The sequence below is a fragment of the Papio anubis genome, chromosome 3 (genome assembly GCF_008728515.1).
Source record: "Papio anubis isolate 15944 chromosome 3, Panubis1.0, whole genome shotgun sequence".
Classification (NCBI taxonomy): domain Eukaryota; kingdom Metazoa; phylum Chordata; class Mammalia; order Primates; family Cercopithecidae; genus Papio; species Papio anubis.
Window position 1 is genome coordinate 30,771,893 of NC_044978.1, and position 18,095 is coordinate 30,789,987.

General features: G+C 37.9%; 1 protein-coding gene and 1 long non-coding RNA gene across 10 annotated transcripts in view; one reads left to right on the plus strand and one right to left on the minus strand.

Moving 5' to 3' along the window:
* RXFP1 (relaxin family peptide receptor 1) overlaps positions 1–18,095 on the minus strand; it is a 130,999-nt gene that overhangs the window by 38,067 nt on the left and 74,837 nt on the right. For 7 of the 9 annotated variants that reach the window (XM_009207769.4, XM_003899313.5, XM_009207773.4 and 4 more), the window contains 5 exons: positions 17,554–17,659; positions 11,795–11,866; positions 8,881–8,952; positions 3,794–3,865; positions 3,633–3,704 (listed from right to left, as the gene is read on the minus strand). In XM_009207769.4, coding sequence (XP_009206033.1) covers positions 3,633–3,704; positions 3,794–3,865; positions 8,881–8,952; positions 11,795–11,866; positions 17,554–17,659 — 394 coding nt within the window. The other 2 variants (XM_009207775.4, XM_009207771.4) reach the window with 2 other exon arrangements.
* Positions 1–18,095, plus strand: part of LOC116274125 — a 148,873-nt gene that overhangs the window by 17,107 nt on the left and 113,671 nt on the right. The window contains exon 2 of the long non-coding RNA XR_004182623.1: positions 17,511–17,677. This is a non-coding gene — a long non-coding RNA (uncharacterized LOC116274125). The remainder of the gene's footprint in view (positions 1–17,510; positions 17,678–18,095) is intronic.

Consider the following 18,095-nt stretch of genomic DNA (forward strand, 5'->3'; position numbering starts at 1 on the left):
TGGTAATTCTCAGAATATTTCCACTTTTTTCCCTTTTTCGAATCAGGGTCTTGCCTTGTTGTCCAGGCTGAAGAGCAGTGGTGTGACCATGGTGCACTGCAGCCTCAAACTCCTGGGCGCAGGTGATTCTCCTGTCTCAGCCCCCTGAGTAGCTGGGACTACAGGCATGTGTCACCACGCTCTGCTAACTAAAAACAATTTTTTTTCCCCATAGAGACGGGGTCTTGATATTGCCCAGGCTGGTCTCAAACTCTTGGCCACAAGTTATCCTCTCTCCTCGACCTCCCAAGGCATGAGATTACAGACGTGAGCCACCCTGCCCAGCCATCAAATTTTTTATTATTGTATTGTTTGTGGTGATCTGTGATCAGTGATCTTTGATGTTACTATCACAGTAGTTTTGTGGTGTCACAAACCATGCCCATATAAGACAGCAATCTTTTTTTTTTTTTTTTTTGAGACAAAGTTTCACTCTTATGGCCCAGGCTGGAGTGCAATGGTGCAATCTCAGCTCACTGAAACCTCCACCTCCCAGGTTCAAGAGATTCTCCTGCCTCAGCCTCCCGAGTAGCTGGGGTTACAGGCATGTGCTACCACACCTGGCTAATTTTGTATTTTTAGTAGAGATGGGGTTTCACCATGTTGGTCAGGCTGGTCTCAAACTCCTGACCTCAGACAATCTGCCTGCCTTGGCCTCCCAGATTGCTAGGATTACAGGCCTGAGCCACCGCACCCAGCCAAGACAGCAATCTTAATCCATAAATGTTGTGTGTGTTCTGACCACTCCACCAACCAGACATTCCCCCATCTCTCTCTCCTCAGGCCTTGTTATTCCCTGAAACACAACAATATTGAAATTATGCCAATTAATGACCTTGCAATGGCTTCTAAGTGTTCAAATGAAAGGAAGAGTCCCACAAGAATTATGGGCCCTCAAGAATTATGCTAAATCTACTCTGCCTGTGCTCTGCAATGGAACAACAAAATCTGAATGACAGCACATCTGTTTACAGCATGGTTAACCAAATACTTTAAGCCCACTCTTGAGACCTACTGCTCAGAAAAAAAAAAAAGATTTCCTTTCACGATATACTGCTCACATACCTTCTCACCTTAAATCAAAAGGTAGAAATGATTAAGCATAGTAAGGAAGGCATTTCGAAAGCTGAGATAAGTCAAAAAACCAGGCCTCATGTACCAATTAGCCAAATTGTGAATGCAAGGGAAAATTCTTGAAGGAAATTTAAAGTGCTACTCCAATGAACACACAAATGATAGGAAAGTAAGACAGCCTTATCACTGATGGAAAAAGTTTTAGTGGTCTGGATAAAAGATCAAACCAGCCACAACATTCCTTTAAGCCAAAGCCTAATCCAGAGCAAGGCCTAACTCTACTTCATTCTATGAAGGATAAGAGAGGTGAGGGAGCTCCAGAAAAAAAGTTTAAAGCTAGCAGATGTTCATTCATGAGGAAAGGAAAGAAGCTATCTCTATAACAGAATATTGCAAGGTGAAGCACGAAGTACTAATGGAGAAGCTGCAAGTTATCCAGAAGATCTAGCTAAGATCATTGATAAAGGTGGTTCCACTAAACAACAAATTTTCAAAGTAGATGAAACAACCTTCTATTGAAAGAAGATACCATACAAGACTTTCATAGCTAGAGAGGAGAAGTCAATGCCTGGCTTCAAAGCTTCAAAGGACAAGCTGACTCACTTGTTAGAGGCCAATGGAGCTGGTGACTTTAAGTGAAAGTTGATGCTCATTTACTACTCCAAAAATCCTACGGCCCTCAAGAATTACGCTCAGTCTACTCTTCCTGTGCTCCACCAATGGTACAACAAAGCCTGGATGACAGCACATCTGTTTACAGCATGGTTTACTAAATACTTTAAGCCCACTCTTGGGGCCTCAGAAAAAAAAGATTTCCTTTCAAGATACACTGCTCATTGACAGTGTACCTGGTCACCCAAGAGCGCCAATGGAGAGCTACAAGGAGGTTCATGTTGTTTTCATGCTCGCTAACATGACATCCATTCTACAGTCCATGGTTCAAAAACTAATTTTAAATTTCAAGTCTTATTATTTAAGATGTACATTTTGTAAGGCTATAGATGCCATAGATAGTGATTCCTCTGATGGATTTAGGCAAAGTCAATTAAAAACCTTCTAGAAAGCATTCATCATTCTAGATGCCATTAAGAACATTTGTGATTCATGAAAGTAAGGTCAAAATATTCACATTAACAAGAGTTTGGAAGAAGTTGACTCCAACCCTCATGGGTGACTTTGAAGGGTTCAAGACTTCAGTGGAAAAAGTAACTGTAGATGTGGTGGAAATAGCAAGAAAGCTAGAATTAGAAGTGGAGTCTGAAGATGTGACTGAATTGCTGCAATCTCATGATAAAACTTGAATGGATAAGGAGTTGCTTCTTATGGATGAACAAAGAAAGTGGCTTCTTGAGATGGAATCTACTCCTGGGAAAGATGTTGCAAACACTGTTGGAATGACAACAAAGTATTTAGAATATTACATAAACTTATTTGATAAAGCAATGACAGGATTTGAGAGTATTGACTTAAATTTTGAAAGAAGTTCTCTTGTGAGTAAAATGCTAGCAAATAGCATTTCATACCACAGAGAAATCTTTCATGAAATTAAGAGTCAATCAATGTAGCAAACTTCACTGTTATCTTATTTTAAGAAATTGCCACAGCCACCCCAGGCTTCATCAACCACGACTGTTGTTAGTCAGCAGCTGTCAACACTGACATGAGATATTTCACCAGCAAAAAGATTACAACTCGCTGAAAACTCAAATGACTGTTAGCACTTTTTAGCAACAAAGAATTTTAAAATTAAGGTATGCACATTTTTAGACATAATGTTATTGCACACTTAATTGACTACAGTATAGTGTAAACATAACTTTATTATGTGCACTGGGAAACCAAAAAAATTTGTGTGAATTGCTTTATTGTGACAAAGGAATACTGCTTTATTGCTTTATTACAGTGGTCTGGAACCACACCCACAATATCATTGAGGTCTGCCTGTACAGAGCAGTAACGATGTGCTTAAAAATATTGTGATAAAGGCTGGGCGCGGAGGCTCAGCACTTTGGGAGGCTGAGGGGGGTGGATCATGAGGTCAGGAGGTCAAGACCAGCCTGGCCAACATGGTAAAACCCTGTCTCTACTCAAAATATAAAAATTAGTCGGGCGAGGTGGCACACACCTGTAATCCCAGCTACTTGGGAGGCTGAGCCAGGAGAATGACTTGAACCCGGGAGGCGGGGGTTGTGGTGAGCCGAGGTCATGCCACTGTACTCTAGCCTCGGTGACAGAGCGAGACTCCATGTCAACAACAACAACAAAAAGAATATTGTGATAAAATATGAGAGTGAGAATGTATTCAGTTTTTATGGGCTGATATTCTAAAAGACAGAAAATCTTTTAAAATTGTTGGAACTATAAATAGCTTTATAGAATATGATTAAGAAAAGCTTTTTCATTGAAAAGGCCTCTTTGGGGTTTTAACAATTCCAAATTTAATCGTATTAAATTTAAGCATTAATTTTTATTCACGTCTTTGCTTTTGATTGAAATATTTGCTTTAGTTTAGTACTTACAAGAGAATAAGAGAATTTAGTCCATAAAACGTTGGTGGGGAAATTCGACTGAGGTGATTATCTTCAATTATCCTGCCAGCCAGAAGAAAAAAATTAATTCATTTATATATCTCTTGAACCCATAAATTACTGCTATAAAATGCCACATAAATTAAACATACAGCCATTCTAGTCTGTGAAGATCTTCAAAAACACCCGGCTTCAGGAAGGTTATTCTGTTATGACTAAGATACCTGGAAGAGGAGAAATGACTACAATAAATTTGTATCTTTTTGATGTCTTACAATAAGAAAAGTAAAAACAATAATCACCCATCTTAAATTTTTTTAATATAGCATTCTCATCATGCCACTTCCCTGCCTTTGAATCTCTGAGAATTGCTATCACTTACCTTATCATACCTAGTTTTAAATTTCCCCATAATTAATTAATCTATTCATTCATCTATTCATGTATTCATTAATCTACTTTGAATACTTACCCCATGGCACTGTGCTAAGCATGCCATCCCTTTCTTTAAGGGGCTTTGAGTCTGGAGAAGCCACAGCATGTGAACAGATTACTTTGTAATGTCAAGGAAAGCAGAGGGAAGTGTATAATGCATGGTTGCTCTGCCATTGCAGGGGAGAAAGCAACCAGCTTTGTTAGGGGTAGGGACTGCAGAGTGTGGAGGAATGAGGAGACAAGAGAAGGCTTTACTAAAGAGAGGCACAATTGAGAAGAGTCTTGGATGAAGACATGCAATTCACAAAGCAAAGAATGGGCAGGAGCTATTCTAGGCAGAGGAAATAGCTTATACAAAAGCAATAGGTATGCAAGACTGACAAGTTAAGAAATCACCAGGTAATTCACTGGGGCCTTACCATGAAAGGGCTATGAGGAGAGACAGGAGATAAACCTAGGAGGCAGGCGAGGGCCTGTTCTGGTCAAAAGGGTATTGCATCCCTTGCTAAAGAGTTTGACTCTGCCTCACCCATCTTTACATCCCACTCCTCTGCGAAGTGAAATAACTCTCTGTTCTACTGTGTTGGTCTCCTCTTCTTGTCACGTTCACTCATGTCTCAGTCTCTCTCATGTGGCAATTCACTGCACTAAATCTGCTATCGAACAGTTTGATTCCTGACTCCTCTACTTATTAACAGTGACCTTGAGGAAGCAATGAATTCCTGTAAGCCTCAGCTTCCCCAACTCTAAAATGGGGATAATATCAGGATCTCCTTCCTGTGGTTTAATGTTTGAGGCAATGCATGCCATAAACATTCAGTACACATTATATTTTATAGCAGTGTCTGTGCTCACGCCTCTTACTCCAGTTTCTTCCCTCTTTCCTTTTTCTTTCTGCTTATGATTCACATGCAAGTAAGAATTCAAGTTTCACTTCCACTAACACAGGATTCACACGGATTTCTTTCTCTTCTTCAGTCTTTCATATCTTGAATAAACATCCTGTAGAATTTCTCCTGCCAGGAATCTGTTCTCTCTTGCTGGGTTTGACTTTTGCTTAGGGCTAGTGAGCAATGACACCCCACGATAGAGCCTCTTCCTTCCCTCCTTTGCAAACCTGGAGCCCAGGTGGGCACAGTAAGGGGTAAGAAATGACTTACAACCTCAGGGGGTTCTCTTATGCAAAAACCCTCCAGGTAAAAGGCATTTGATCCACTATGGCTCCCTGTGCTCACCTGTTTTGCCCAGTCCTCTTCATTTTTTCAGAGCCATCCTTTACTGCTCTGGACCTGAGATAATCACTCCTTTCAGTGAACCATAATAGCAGTTTTGGTTTCAGCAACACAGGTTTGGAACTTAAGTACTTTTAAAAAATGGTTCTCTAATGTTGTATATAAGTTGGCATTGTTTTCCCATTTCAGATAATAAGCTTCTAGAGAACAGGAGTCCTGCCTCTCCCCAGTGATGGCTCAGTGCTCTACCTGAAACACTAAGGTATAACTACTTAAAGGGAGCAAGCCTGAGTTATCCTTCTATGCCCTCATGGTGTCTACCTAAAATATTTGCACTCTATGAGGGTTAATGAATACTTACGAATCTAATGATTATTTAGATCCATGAATCAGGTATCTAATGATTATTATTATCATTTTTTGAGATGGAGTCTCCCTCTGATGCCCAGGCTGGAGTGCAGTGGCACAATCTTGGATCACTGCAACCTCTGTCCCTGAGGTTCAAGCGATCCTCTTGCCTCAGCCTCCTGAGTAGCTGGGACTACAGGCATGTGCCATCATGCCTGGTTAATTTTTTGTGTTTTTAGTAGAGACGGGGTTTCACTGTGTTAGCCAGGATGGTCTCCATCTCCTGACCTCGTGATCCTTCCACCTCAGCCTCCCAAAGTGCTGGGACTAATGATTATTTAACTAGAAATATGTGGCATCTTTTGTCCGGAGCTGCGCGCCCCTGCCATAGCAAATAATAATTAATGATTAAACGCCCAAGCTCTATTCCTTTCCACCTTCTACCTCCTCCCTAGATTTGTTGTTTCTCTTTTGTATCAATACCTCATAAAAGATGGCGCTCTTCCTGTTTTTTCTTCACCTGTTTTTCCTCCGCGCTGGGAAAATTGTTACTTTGTAGCGCAGGCACCATCCTGCGCCCGGGAAAATTACCAACTGACAGCGCAGGCGCAACATGACGTCCGACCAGAGAAACCAATACCTACCTAGCCACACCCTCCGCGATGAGATCATCTCCGCCTCTGGCCCAACCCCTTCCCCTCCAAGTGTATATAAGGCATTGCATTACCGCCATTAAACGAGACTTGATCAGAGCACTGTCTTGTCTCCATTTCTCGTGTCTCTTGTCCCCCAAATTCCCACTCCCCCCTCCAGGGCCTGCTTCGACGATCCCGCGGGCCGGGATAATCTTTAACACTCAACAATATTCCAGCACTATTAGAAAAGCTATGAAAAGAGATGGAGAACACTTTTAAGTTTGCTCTCCAGTTCTGTACTGCCTTTTAAGAGCTTCCTCTACATCCACTGAACATTAAACCAAACAGATGTTTAGTAAATTTTCAAAGATATATGGAAAGAAGACAGTCAGGAGTCTGACGAGAGTGCATCCAATATTGACGTTGGGTACTTTGCTAAGACATAAAAGAGCAGGGATGGGGTAGAGGGGGAGAGGACATGGCTAAAGTGGTTACTGTTAAGGCTTTGAGTCTCCTGCAGTCTTCTTCCATTTTGCTAGTAAATTACTAGATGCTCTTCTTGACTCAATCCCAAACTCTGATACCACAAGCTAAAAATCTGACTGGAATGGGTTTCCTGCGTTAGGATAGAGAACAGGATAGATAGAAAATAAGGGGACATAAATGGAAATACAGGGAGTTATGTATTCATGTGATTTTTGGTTATATTTCTTTCCAGTTACTTCTAGAATGCTGCATGGCAGAACTCAATAAAATGGAACTTTTAGAAAGCCTGTTTTTTTGTTTGTTTGTTTGTTTAAAAAAAAAAAGCACAGTGAGATACCACTTCACACCCATTAGGATAGTTATTGTCAAAACAAACAAATGAAACAAGAACACAAATGTTGGTGAGGATGTGGAGAAATTGGAATTCCTGTGCATCACTAGTTGGAAAGTAAAATGGTACAGCTGCTGTGGAAAACGGTATGGCAGTCCCTTAAAAAATCAAAATCAAATCAAATGGCAGTCCCTCAAAAATCAAAGAATTACCATCTGACTTAGCAATTCCACTTCTGGGTATATACCAGAACCAGATATTTGTATTTCTGTGTTGATGGCAACATTATTCACAACAGCCAAAAGGTGGAAACAACCCAAATGTCCACTGCCAGATAAACAGTTAAACAAAATGTGGTATATAAATACAATGGACTATTATTCAGCCCTAAAAAAGGAAATTCTGACACATGCTACAACATGTGAACATTAAAGACATTGTGCTAAGTGGAATAAGCCAGACACAAAAAACTGCATATTTTATGATTCTCCTTCTATGAGGTACTTAAAGTAGCCAATTAATAAATACAGAAAGTAGAATGATGGTTGCCAGGGGCTGGGGAGAGGGGGAAATGGGGAGAGACAGATATGAGGAATTATTATTCAACAAATACGGAGTTTCAGTTGGGGAAGATGAAAAAGTTTTAGAGGTGGATGGTGATGATGGTTCCATAACAATGTGAATGTACTTAATGCCACTGAACTGTCTACTTAAAAATAGTTAAATGGTGAATTTTAGATTACGTATATTTTACCACAAAAAGCTTTATTTCTTTAACCTTACAGTATTTCATGTATTTGTAAAAGTGGGATTAGTGAAAAAGAATAATTGATTAACTAGAGAAGTCTTTGAGTTTTTTCTTCTTTATCACAAATATCATCATCAGGCTTTTTTTTTTTTTTTTTTTCCCCTTAGATACAGGGTCTTGGTCTATGGCTCATGCTGGATGCTGGAGTGCAGTAGTACAATCCAGCAATCAAGGGATTTCGCGGCTTAGCCTCCCAAAGTGCTGGGATTGTAGGCATGAGCCACCCTGCTTGGCTGCATCAGGCTTTTACTTTGTCTAAGTTCATTCAGTCATCACTCCTGTCACCAGGGCAAATGTACATTGAATTCTTAGTATGTGTCAGGCACAGTGTGCCTAATGCTTCCCACGGATTTTCTTGTTTCCTACAATATCCCAGAGGTAGGAACTATTATAATTTGTATTTTATAGTAGAGGCAACTTATGCTTAGAAAGGAATATAAATTGGCTGGGCATGGTGGCCTACACCTGTAATCCCAGCACTTCGGGAGGCTGAGGCCGGTGGATCATGAGGTCAGGAGTTCAAGACCAGCCTGGACAAGATGGTGAAACCCCAGGTGTGGTGGCGGGCGCCTGTAATCCCAGCCACTCGGGAGGCGGAGGCAGATAATTGCTTGAACTCGGGAGGCAGAGGCTGCAGCGAGCTGAGATTGAGCGACTGCACTCCAGTCTGGGTGACAGAGAGACACTCTGTCTCAAAAAAAAAAAAAAAAAAAAAGAAAGAAAGAAAAAAAAGAAATATAAATTGCTCAAGGTCACACACTTAGTAAGTAAGGCAATCAGGACTCAGACTGAAGCCTGTCTAACTCACAATCCCACACTCTTAGCCACGGTGCCCTACTGCACCTTTAGCACCCCTGGCATGGCTCCTTGGGACTGTCATGGACAGGGAGGCCAGTTTGGATTGGAACAGTCTAGGCTGTCAGATTACCGTGGAATGGGCAGATGAATTCGCACTGGTACTTACAGTTTTGTAAGGCTATTCAGTCCTCTGAAAGCATAGATGGAGATGGATGTAATCTTATTGTTTTGCAAGTACCTGTGAAAATGATTATTAAAAAGAAAAAAAAATGAGGCAGAGTTTCACTTTTGCAAGACAAAAAGAATTCTGTGGATGGAAGATGGTGATGGTAGGTAGTGTAGCAATATGAACGTGCTTAATGCCTCTGAAGGTAGACTTAAAAATGGTTAAGATGCTACATTTTATGTTATGTATATTTGACGACAATTAAACATTTTAAAAATTGAAAAAGGTAAACATTACAAAATAATTTAGTGAAGCCAGATATCATGTCACTTCATGTTTCTATTAAATTTATGTACAATTAGGCTGGCTTGTATTTCGAAATTCTAGTTGTAAAGGTAAATGAATAACAGCCAAAGCTTACTATTTGAATTTTCTAGAAATAAAATGTTAACACATAGTAAAGCCCCCATGAATCAGAAGTCTAGAAGCAGATTTTTAATACAGGCCTTGTTATAATTCTTTAAGCTTGTTAAGTGCTCAAGACAGTGCTAGCCAACCTAAAAGTGCATGATGTTTTTTAATGTCCCAAACCATATTCTATGTTAATCACAAACCTGTCACCCAAGTCAATTTTGATCTCATTAGTTTGATAACAAAACCTTCTTCCAAAAACTGTTTGGGGGAAATTTACGAGGAGTAAAAGCGGCAAAAGATGAACACATAAATAAAAATAATCAGGACTAGAAGAATATAAATTAGATTGGAAGGTCAAGACAAGAATGCAGGCTTACACAGTTAACTGAAGTAATACTGAAAATACGACCTTGAGTTAACTGGAGGTCAAAGGAAATGGGTACCGGAGTACACGCTATTGCATCACTGCACACACACAAAGGTTTGCACTTCCACGTGTACTTGCCCCAGACTATGGGAATGATAAAGTAAGGACTTCAAGGCTGCCTTCTTGTTCTGAGTGCAGGTCACCACTGTTCTTTAGAGTGTCCTGAAAGTTTGTATGTAATTTGTTATAACTTTTAGAAGCAATAAGAAAGAAATCAATATGAGCGAACATTCAGTTAATTAGAAATTTTGACTGAAAAGTACCCTGTTTCTCCAACATGCAAGAACATCTAACTTTGATTGTGAAATGTTATAAGATTTATTATGGGCTGGGTGAAGTGGGTTATGCCCATAATCCCAGAGCTTTGGGAGGCCAAGGCAGGAGGATCATTTGAAACCAGGAGTTTGAGAACAGCCAGGCAGGGCAACATAGTGAGATCCTATCTCTAAAAAAAAAAAAAAAAAAAAAAAAAATAGCCAGGTGTGGTGGCACATGCCTGTAGTCTTAGCTACCTAGGAGTCTGAGTTGGGAGGATCACTTGAGCCCAGGAGTTTGAGGGTGCAGTGAACTATGATCGTACCACTGCACTCCAGCCTGAATGACAGAGTGAGACCCTGTCTCTTAAAAAATAATTATTATGCAACTGAACCTGATATGCTGTGGGCCCAATCATGTAGTAGGTAATGAATGGTTCTCATTTATCACGTATTTGTTTGTTTATTTCTAGCGCTATAATGATCTACTAAGGAATAGACTGCATTGCCTGGAGGTCTAAAGGTACAGACTTTAATAACCAATTAGAAATTTTTAAATAATTAGGCTATTTTGATAATTTTGTTATATGGAACAAATTGGTCATTCAGGAATTAATTCATCCACATTAGTACGGTGGTTAGTTCAAAAAAGAGAATTAATTCAATGTTTGTTGTGCAAAAATGCTAAGCCACTGAATTACATAAATCTGAATTTTGATACTTAGATTTGTAGTCTAGCTCCTTTACATCAAGTGGACATAAGGTGATGCTACAGAAAAATTCTTCAGTCTCCGGAAATCAGAAAATAGCATAAGTCAGTGTACTCTTGAAGTTTTGTCAGTTCTAATTGTGATAAATTCTCTTTTGACTGATAAATGTTCAGAATGAAATTTTGAAAAGTTATTTTTATTAGAATTTCTATTTTCAAATATGAAACAGATACTTCTGCAGACTATCTGGGTTTTTAGAACATTTCACTGAAGGAAGTGGGTTAATTTTTCTTCTGATTCCACTCAATTTCCATCTGTTAGCTTTAAAAATGTGCAAATACATATTAATTTATCAGGTTTCCCTATTGGAAAACCAAAACAAGAACCAATCTCTATTGGTATAAAAATGAAACAATGAATCCTGAGATATTTCTTACTGTGATTTAGGTACAGAGTATCTAAACCCAACAATTCACCATAGGACAACATAATTTAGTCACAAAGTTGACCTAAGTAACAGGTAAACATCACGTTGGCTAGTGTGTATTTTGAGAGTTCTGAAGGGAAGCTAACATGTCAGATGCTACCCAAGGCCAAAATAAAACCCAACTCACAAGGCAGATGTGAAAACAGAATCAAGTCTCCAAGACATGCTCAGAGGTTTAAACCCACAGTGACTTGCTATTTTAGGTAGAGAATGAATTTGAAAACATATGGAAGAAAAGTCTTCACTTTCTTGATGGTAGATCTGGCAAAAGATCATTACATTTTTCTCTAAGATGAGCACTGAGGTGTTCCATGCCGGAATAATGCAGAGATAAAAGCTTCTAAGTATCTCCATTTTGGGGGAGTGTGGTAGGAGGATTCACGGCACACATGTTCCAGTTCCTTTGGAAACAGGTGTTTGAAATTTTTCTAGAATGGTTTCTAAAATTACTCAGAAAAAAAAAAGTGCTACCTGGAAGTCTTCAGTTAACAGCTAACTACTTCCCTGAATAGGGATTAGACATAAGCCGTGGAATAGTGTTGGTGTTCACAGAAGCGGGAAGAAACAGATATGCCCAAATATGCTAGTTAATTTTAATACCAGGAATTAAATATTTTCTTACAGCTTCTGAAGATCATGATAATTCTTGAAGCAATCAGGAGGAAGCTTTCTTATTAAGTTCCACTGAAGTGACCTGAAATAAATGTAAATTTTGGTTCTTAAAGTTGTTTTTTCTTTACTTTTAAATTACAATAGGGATAATTATAAACTATTTACTTTAGTACTAGCTTTCAGGAAACATTTTGCTTCATGATTATCTCTCTCATATTTATCATATCACTTGAACGAGGTCTAGCTGTTAGTTTTGCACTATTAAAGCTATTCATATTTTCTTAAATTTTGATTATGACTGAAATTCTGACAAAAATGTTAAAGAAAAGAATTGAAAAAATTGATTTTCAGTTATGTTTTTCTTTCCTATTTGTATTTAATAAACATTAGAAGGCATCTCAGTTTCTGAGTGACAATAAAAAGAGTGTTTTCGGTTTAAAAAACACTTTCCAGAAATTAAATATTGTATTTCTCAATATTTCATTGCTCACATTCCACCACCTTAAAATTAGTAATGAAGGAAAACATCAATTGGTACCTATAAATGGATCATCTTTATTCAGTAAGTGATTCCATTTCAACTTCTAAGAAGTTGTAAAGAAAGATTTTCTTTTGTATCACAATTTAATAAGCAGTTTGACACAGACCAGATCCGTGTAATTGTGGTTGTACTGGAAAGGTCCCAAGCCCTTAAGTTTTTGTTTTAGAACAGCAATGTAATGTAGAAAAAGCAAAATAAATGAAACAATAAAAAATCAAAAACCAGTGTAGCTGGGGTTCCTGGCATGAATCACACACAACTTTTCCAAGTCAGTTTCTTTAACTGTGAAACGAGGGATTTGGATTAGATGGTATCTAATAATATACTATTAGTACTATCATTATATAGTACCATGCAGCAGATACTAATAAGTATCTGCATTGTCTGGAGGTTAACTTAACTCAGGTTAAGACAGTTTTATACAATACACACTAACAATGTTTAGGTTTTGAAGCGGTGTTGCTTAAACTTGGTGATGAATCCTTCTTAAAAAAAAGTTTCTTGGACTCTTTGGAACACATTTTTGGAACCTAATTTGAGAAACACTGTTCTAGAGTGTAGAAGAACATGTACTCTCAATGAAGGTGAGAACTGGTTCTAAAACAAGTAAAAAAAAAAAAATAAAAATAAATAAATAAATAAAATCTTACTTTTTAAATGTATAATGCACAGATACACACAAGAACATATATTGTATATCTGTATTATTATTATTACTATTATTATTGAGCTGGAGTCTTGCTCTGTGGCCCAGGCTGGAGTGCAGTGGCACGATCTCAGCTCACTGCAACCTCTGCCTCCCGGGTTCAAGTGATTCTCCTGCCTCAGCCTCCTGAGTAGCTGGGATTACAGGTACAGGCCACCACACCTGGCTAAATTTTTTATTTTCAGTACAGACGGGGTTTCACTATGTTGGTCAGGCTGGTCTCGAACCTTGTGATCCACCTGCGTCGGCCTCCAAAAGTGCTGGGATCACAGGCGTGAGCCACTGAGCCTGTAGTACATCTGTAGTATACTACAGTATACTGTATTATTATATATATAATATCTGTAGTATTAAAATTTCACAGGAGGGGACAAATAGAAAAAAAAGTCTAAAAAGGCTTCCTGAGGGAAGGGAAACAATAATGAAAGAAAAAAAGTTAAAAATCACTTTTCTAGACTACGCATATCAGACACTTAGTGGCTTTTTAAATAAATAATACCAAAGGCTGATTAACAAGTAATTCCCTCTTGAAACCACTCTCAGTTGCTGGCCGTCACCAAATATTATTTCCTTGTATATATTAACTAATAGAGGATCTCTTCTCTGCTAATGATTCTGACTTGACTTAGATTCCAAATTCTGCTTTATACCCTGTTTAAATGTTCATATTGTGTCATGATAAATTGTTAAATATTTGGATTTGGCTGGGCACAGTGGATCACACCTATAATTCCAGTACTTTGGGAGAGTGAGGTGTGAGGATCACTTGAGCCCAGGAGTTCAAGACCAGCTTGGCAACACAGTGAGATCCGCCCACCATCTCTACAAACAATTAAAAAAATTAGCTGGGCATGGTGGTGCATGCCGGTAGTCTCAACTACTTGGGAGGCTAAGGCAGGAGGATCACCTGAGCCTCAGAGGTCAAGACTGCCGTGAGCTGTGACTGCACCACTGCACTCCAGCCTGGGGGACACAGTGAGACCCTGTCTGTTTACAAAAAACAAACAAACAAACAAACAAAATTGAGTTTAAGGATATAGATGAAAGTTTAGTGTGTTCTTAAAAAATGTGTTCCGAGAATCGCTTGAACCTAGGAGGCAGAGGTTGCAGTGAGCCAAGATCGCGCCACTGAGCTCCAGCCTGGATGACAGAGTGAGACTGTCTAAAAAAAAAAAAAAGTGTTCATTCATTCATTGATTATCTCAAAAAAAACGTGTCAAATGCCTGCCATTTGCACATGTTGAATACCTGCTTTTAAGAAGTGTATATTGTATTTGGACAAATTATGCTTTATCTATAAATAGAGAATTTTCTTTGAATAATAACTTCAGTCTTACAGCCCAGGGCTAAAGAGGCAACCAACTTCTTTTGTTTTTATTGTATTTATTTATAAATTCATTTCAATAACATTTATTTAGGGATTATTAGACTCTATTAGGAACTTTGGAGGATATATAGGCCATGGCATTTTCCTTTTTCAGGTAGATAATAGGACCCGACTCACTATAGTATAAGCAAGAATGTTTAGTATACGTAAAAGAGACACAAGTGAGGTTCTATGAGAGAACCCAAGAGGAAGAGGTTAATTGCACTTGAAGGAGGAGAGTTACTATAGAGGAACGTGAGGCACTTTGAAAGACTGCTAAGTAATGTTACTTACAAAGTTGGGTTTTTATTAACAGTGTCTAGGATTTATAGGTTACTTCTTTCTAAATGACATAAAATATTTTGACAAATAACATTCTCTATCTTTCACAATATCCTACTGGGATAGAAAGAGGTAGATGCTGTTATTCTCATTGAATAGAACAACCCAAAATACTTTATAACAAATCCTTATATTTAAAAATTTGACATTCCAACTTTGATTGCTCACAGAGTCAAAGAGGGTGTGTGTTTGTGTGTGTGTGGGAGAGAAATGGCCTATTTTAATCATTATTGTCAAAGCTAGCTCTAGTTTTTATAAAGGAAGTTCTTCATATTAGATCATATAGTTCTAGTGATTAAATTCCAGGATCTTAAAGTCAAGTCTCAAATAGTCAAAATTAGTGTTTATCCAGCTAGAAAAAAATAAAAATAATCAAATCTATCTATGTTTGCCCATTTTGTTCATTAGCATTTATGTGAAATTATTAAAAAATCCCAACTTCAATAAACATTACTGGGAGTATTAACTTCTTTGATACTTATATATGGTTCAGTCCTCTTCTGATATTTCCCTATAACAGTTCCAACTCAAAGTCTGGAAAGAACTGACTAATGAAATTTGATATTTACTTTTTAATGTATTTGCTATAAAGCATAGAGTTCTTTTTCTGTATGGAACTGAACAAACAGACTGGGACTAGGTATGAGTCTAAGCCAGTGTTCTGCAGAAGAAAAGTATAAATGGACAACTGGAATCAAGTGGCTCAACCTAAAGCACAAGAGAATGCTATTTTTTGAACAAAAAATAAAATAAAAAAAATTGTAGACATAAACTCCTGAGCTTTATTCGTATATCTCCAAATGCCTGTTGGAGATATCCACTGAGTGACCTGTTAATCTCACATTGGAAAAAACATCTAACATCAGAGTCCCAATCTTTCTCAGTTACTGCCACCAAGTCTCCCCATTCTCTGATCACACCGTTGCTTAGAACGGAAACCTTGGAGTCATCTTTGACTCCTCCTTTCTTGCCTTCTTGCAGACAGTCACTTACAAGGACCTGGTCCCAGTTTTTTGTTTATATCAGGGGTTGAAAGCTGGTAGGTCACCGTTTTCTGCCCACGTCTCTTTATGTATGTATGTGTATATTAGATTATGACACTTTTAAAAATTGAATGGGAATTAATTCAATGATTCACCCTTTGTGTGAGGCATGCCCTCTCTAGTTAGCCGTTGCCTTATTCCCCTCCATTCCTCCAGCTTTCTGTCTCTGTTCTTTATTTTACAAATGTTGGTTGAATTGTTAAAGAATGGATTCAAATCTTACTCGTGGGAAAATGAAAAATGAAATTGGCTGCATCAGAATATCCTTTGATTTGGATTTTCTAGTAATTTGATACAGCGGTGGAGAAGGATTCTGATTTTTTTTCTCTGAAAATAGAATGCAATTATCATAAATTATTATTTTTTTGTTTGAGACAGGGTCTCACTCTGTCATCCAGGTTGGAGTACAGTAGCTTGATCACAGCTCACTGCAGCCTTGACCTCCCAGGCTCAAGTGATCCTCCTGCCTCAGCCTCCAAGTAGCTGAGACTATATGTGTGGGCCATCATACCTGGCTAATTTTTATTTTTTTGTAGTGATGGACTGTCTCTGTGTTGTCCAGACTATTCATAAATTCTTATACCCAGAATTTCCAGTTAGAATTTAAATCAGAGAAGTGTTCCATAGGACCTCAGGTTCTTTTGGGGGATTATTACTTTTTTCTAGCAGGATTAATTGCTATGAGAAAGAGCCACGGTGGGGCAAGAAGAGGATAGAATACTGAAGAGCTCTTCCTTTCCTTAGTTCAAGTGGAAATGTTCCCTCTTTTGGAAAACCCTGCTGATATTTTCAGTTCATATTCCCTGGCTACCACAAATTGGGTAAACTTCCCAGATCTGTGAATTCAAGGGAACCACTATGCACCGGAACTCTGAGTTGTAGCTCTTACCTCATGTATCAAGTATTTCAATTGCTGTATTAGGTGGCCTGGTTTGAAAACGGTAACACTTGTCAATATTCATAAACTCAAGAATTACTCTTATTTTGTCCTCATATACCCAAAAGTGAGAGCCACAAGGCACTAAGGCATCTAGATGAAAAAAGAAACTCAGCGAAAATATTGGATTAAAATAATTGTCCTCCACTAATGTCTTGTAAAAAAGTTTCATTCAAATGTGTATGTTTGTGTTGCTGAAGTTTGTTGAATTCAAATTAGTACTAGAAACTAACACTACAGGTACTAGAAATCAACACACCATTTGTGGTGATAATTTTTTTTACATACGCAAGTTTGAATTCCTTAAGAAAACAACAACATTAACATCTATGACTCATAAGGTGATTCAGAACAGATTTTAAATATGATGTTTTGGGGGGGATATCTTATCCAATTTACCTTATTTTCTTTTTTAACTTACACATCAGATTATATTAAAATGTCGGTCCAATAAATTCTAAAAGAATTCTTTCAATAAATGTCAAATGCAAATTCTATGTAATAGGAAAGCTCTATGTAATAGTTTAATTAGAAGCCATTTTTTCTTTAGTAGCACATGCAATTGATGACTTTTTTTGTTTACATAAAATATGGTGATACTCCATACCTCACAGGATTATTATGAGGGGTTAAATAGCTAATATAAAGAATAATTTAAGGTAGGGTCTAGCATTTAATAAATGCAAAATAAATATCAGTAATTATACCTGACCCAGGAAAAATGACATCATCTTGGAATAAAAATACACTATTAATAATGATATGGTCTTAATTATAATACAATTTTACAGGTGCTACCCAGCTGTCAGGATGAAGTCATTCTTTTCTACTTACATTGCCGTCACATTTGAAGAAACTGATGGAACAGCTCGTAAATTGGTTTCATCACAGTCAAGCTCCAGACCTTGGCAAAGACATTGCACTGGCACAGAACCGACCACTGAATCAAGGGGAAGTGGTAAGGCATGATGACATGAGGGGCCAGGAAGAGGAGGGTAATGAAAAGAAAGAAATGAAAAGCTATGAGAAAATCATTTAGTACAAAAGCATATCATGTGTTACCTAGGCAATTTAAGCAATGCTTTAAATTAAGGTTTCAAAGTTTGCTTTTAATTTAACCTTAAAATGATGGTAGAGCATTAACATTTGGAAACACACACTTACCAGCTCATGCATTTTTTAAAAATAGCAGACTGTTCTCCATTCATTGCAAAATGAATGAAATAATCTGCTCTTATACCACTAAGGATTGACATGATAATGTGTGATGAGGCTTAATGTTCATATTACAACTGCCACTTAAAAATAAAGTATTTATTTTAGCCTAATCAAAACATTTAAAGGAGGAATAAATCACTTTTAACTAGCAAGAACGA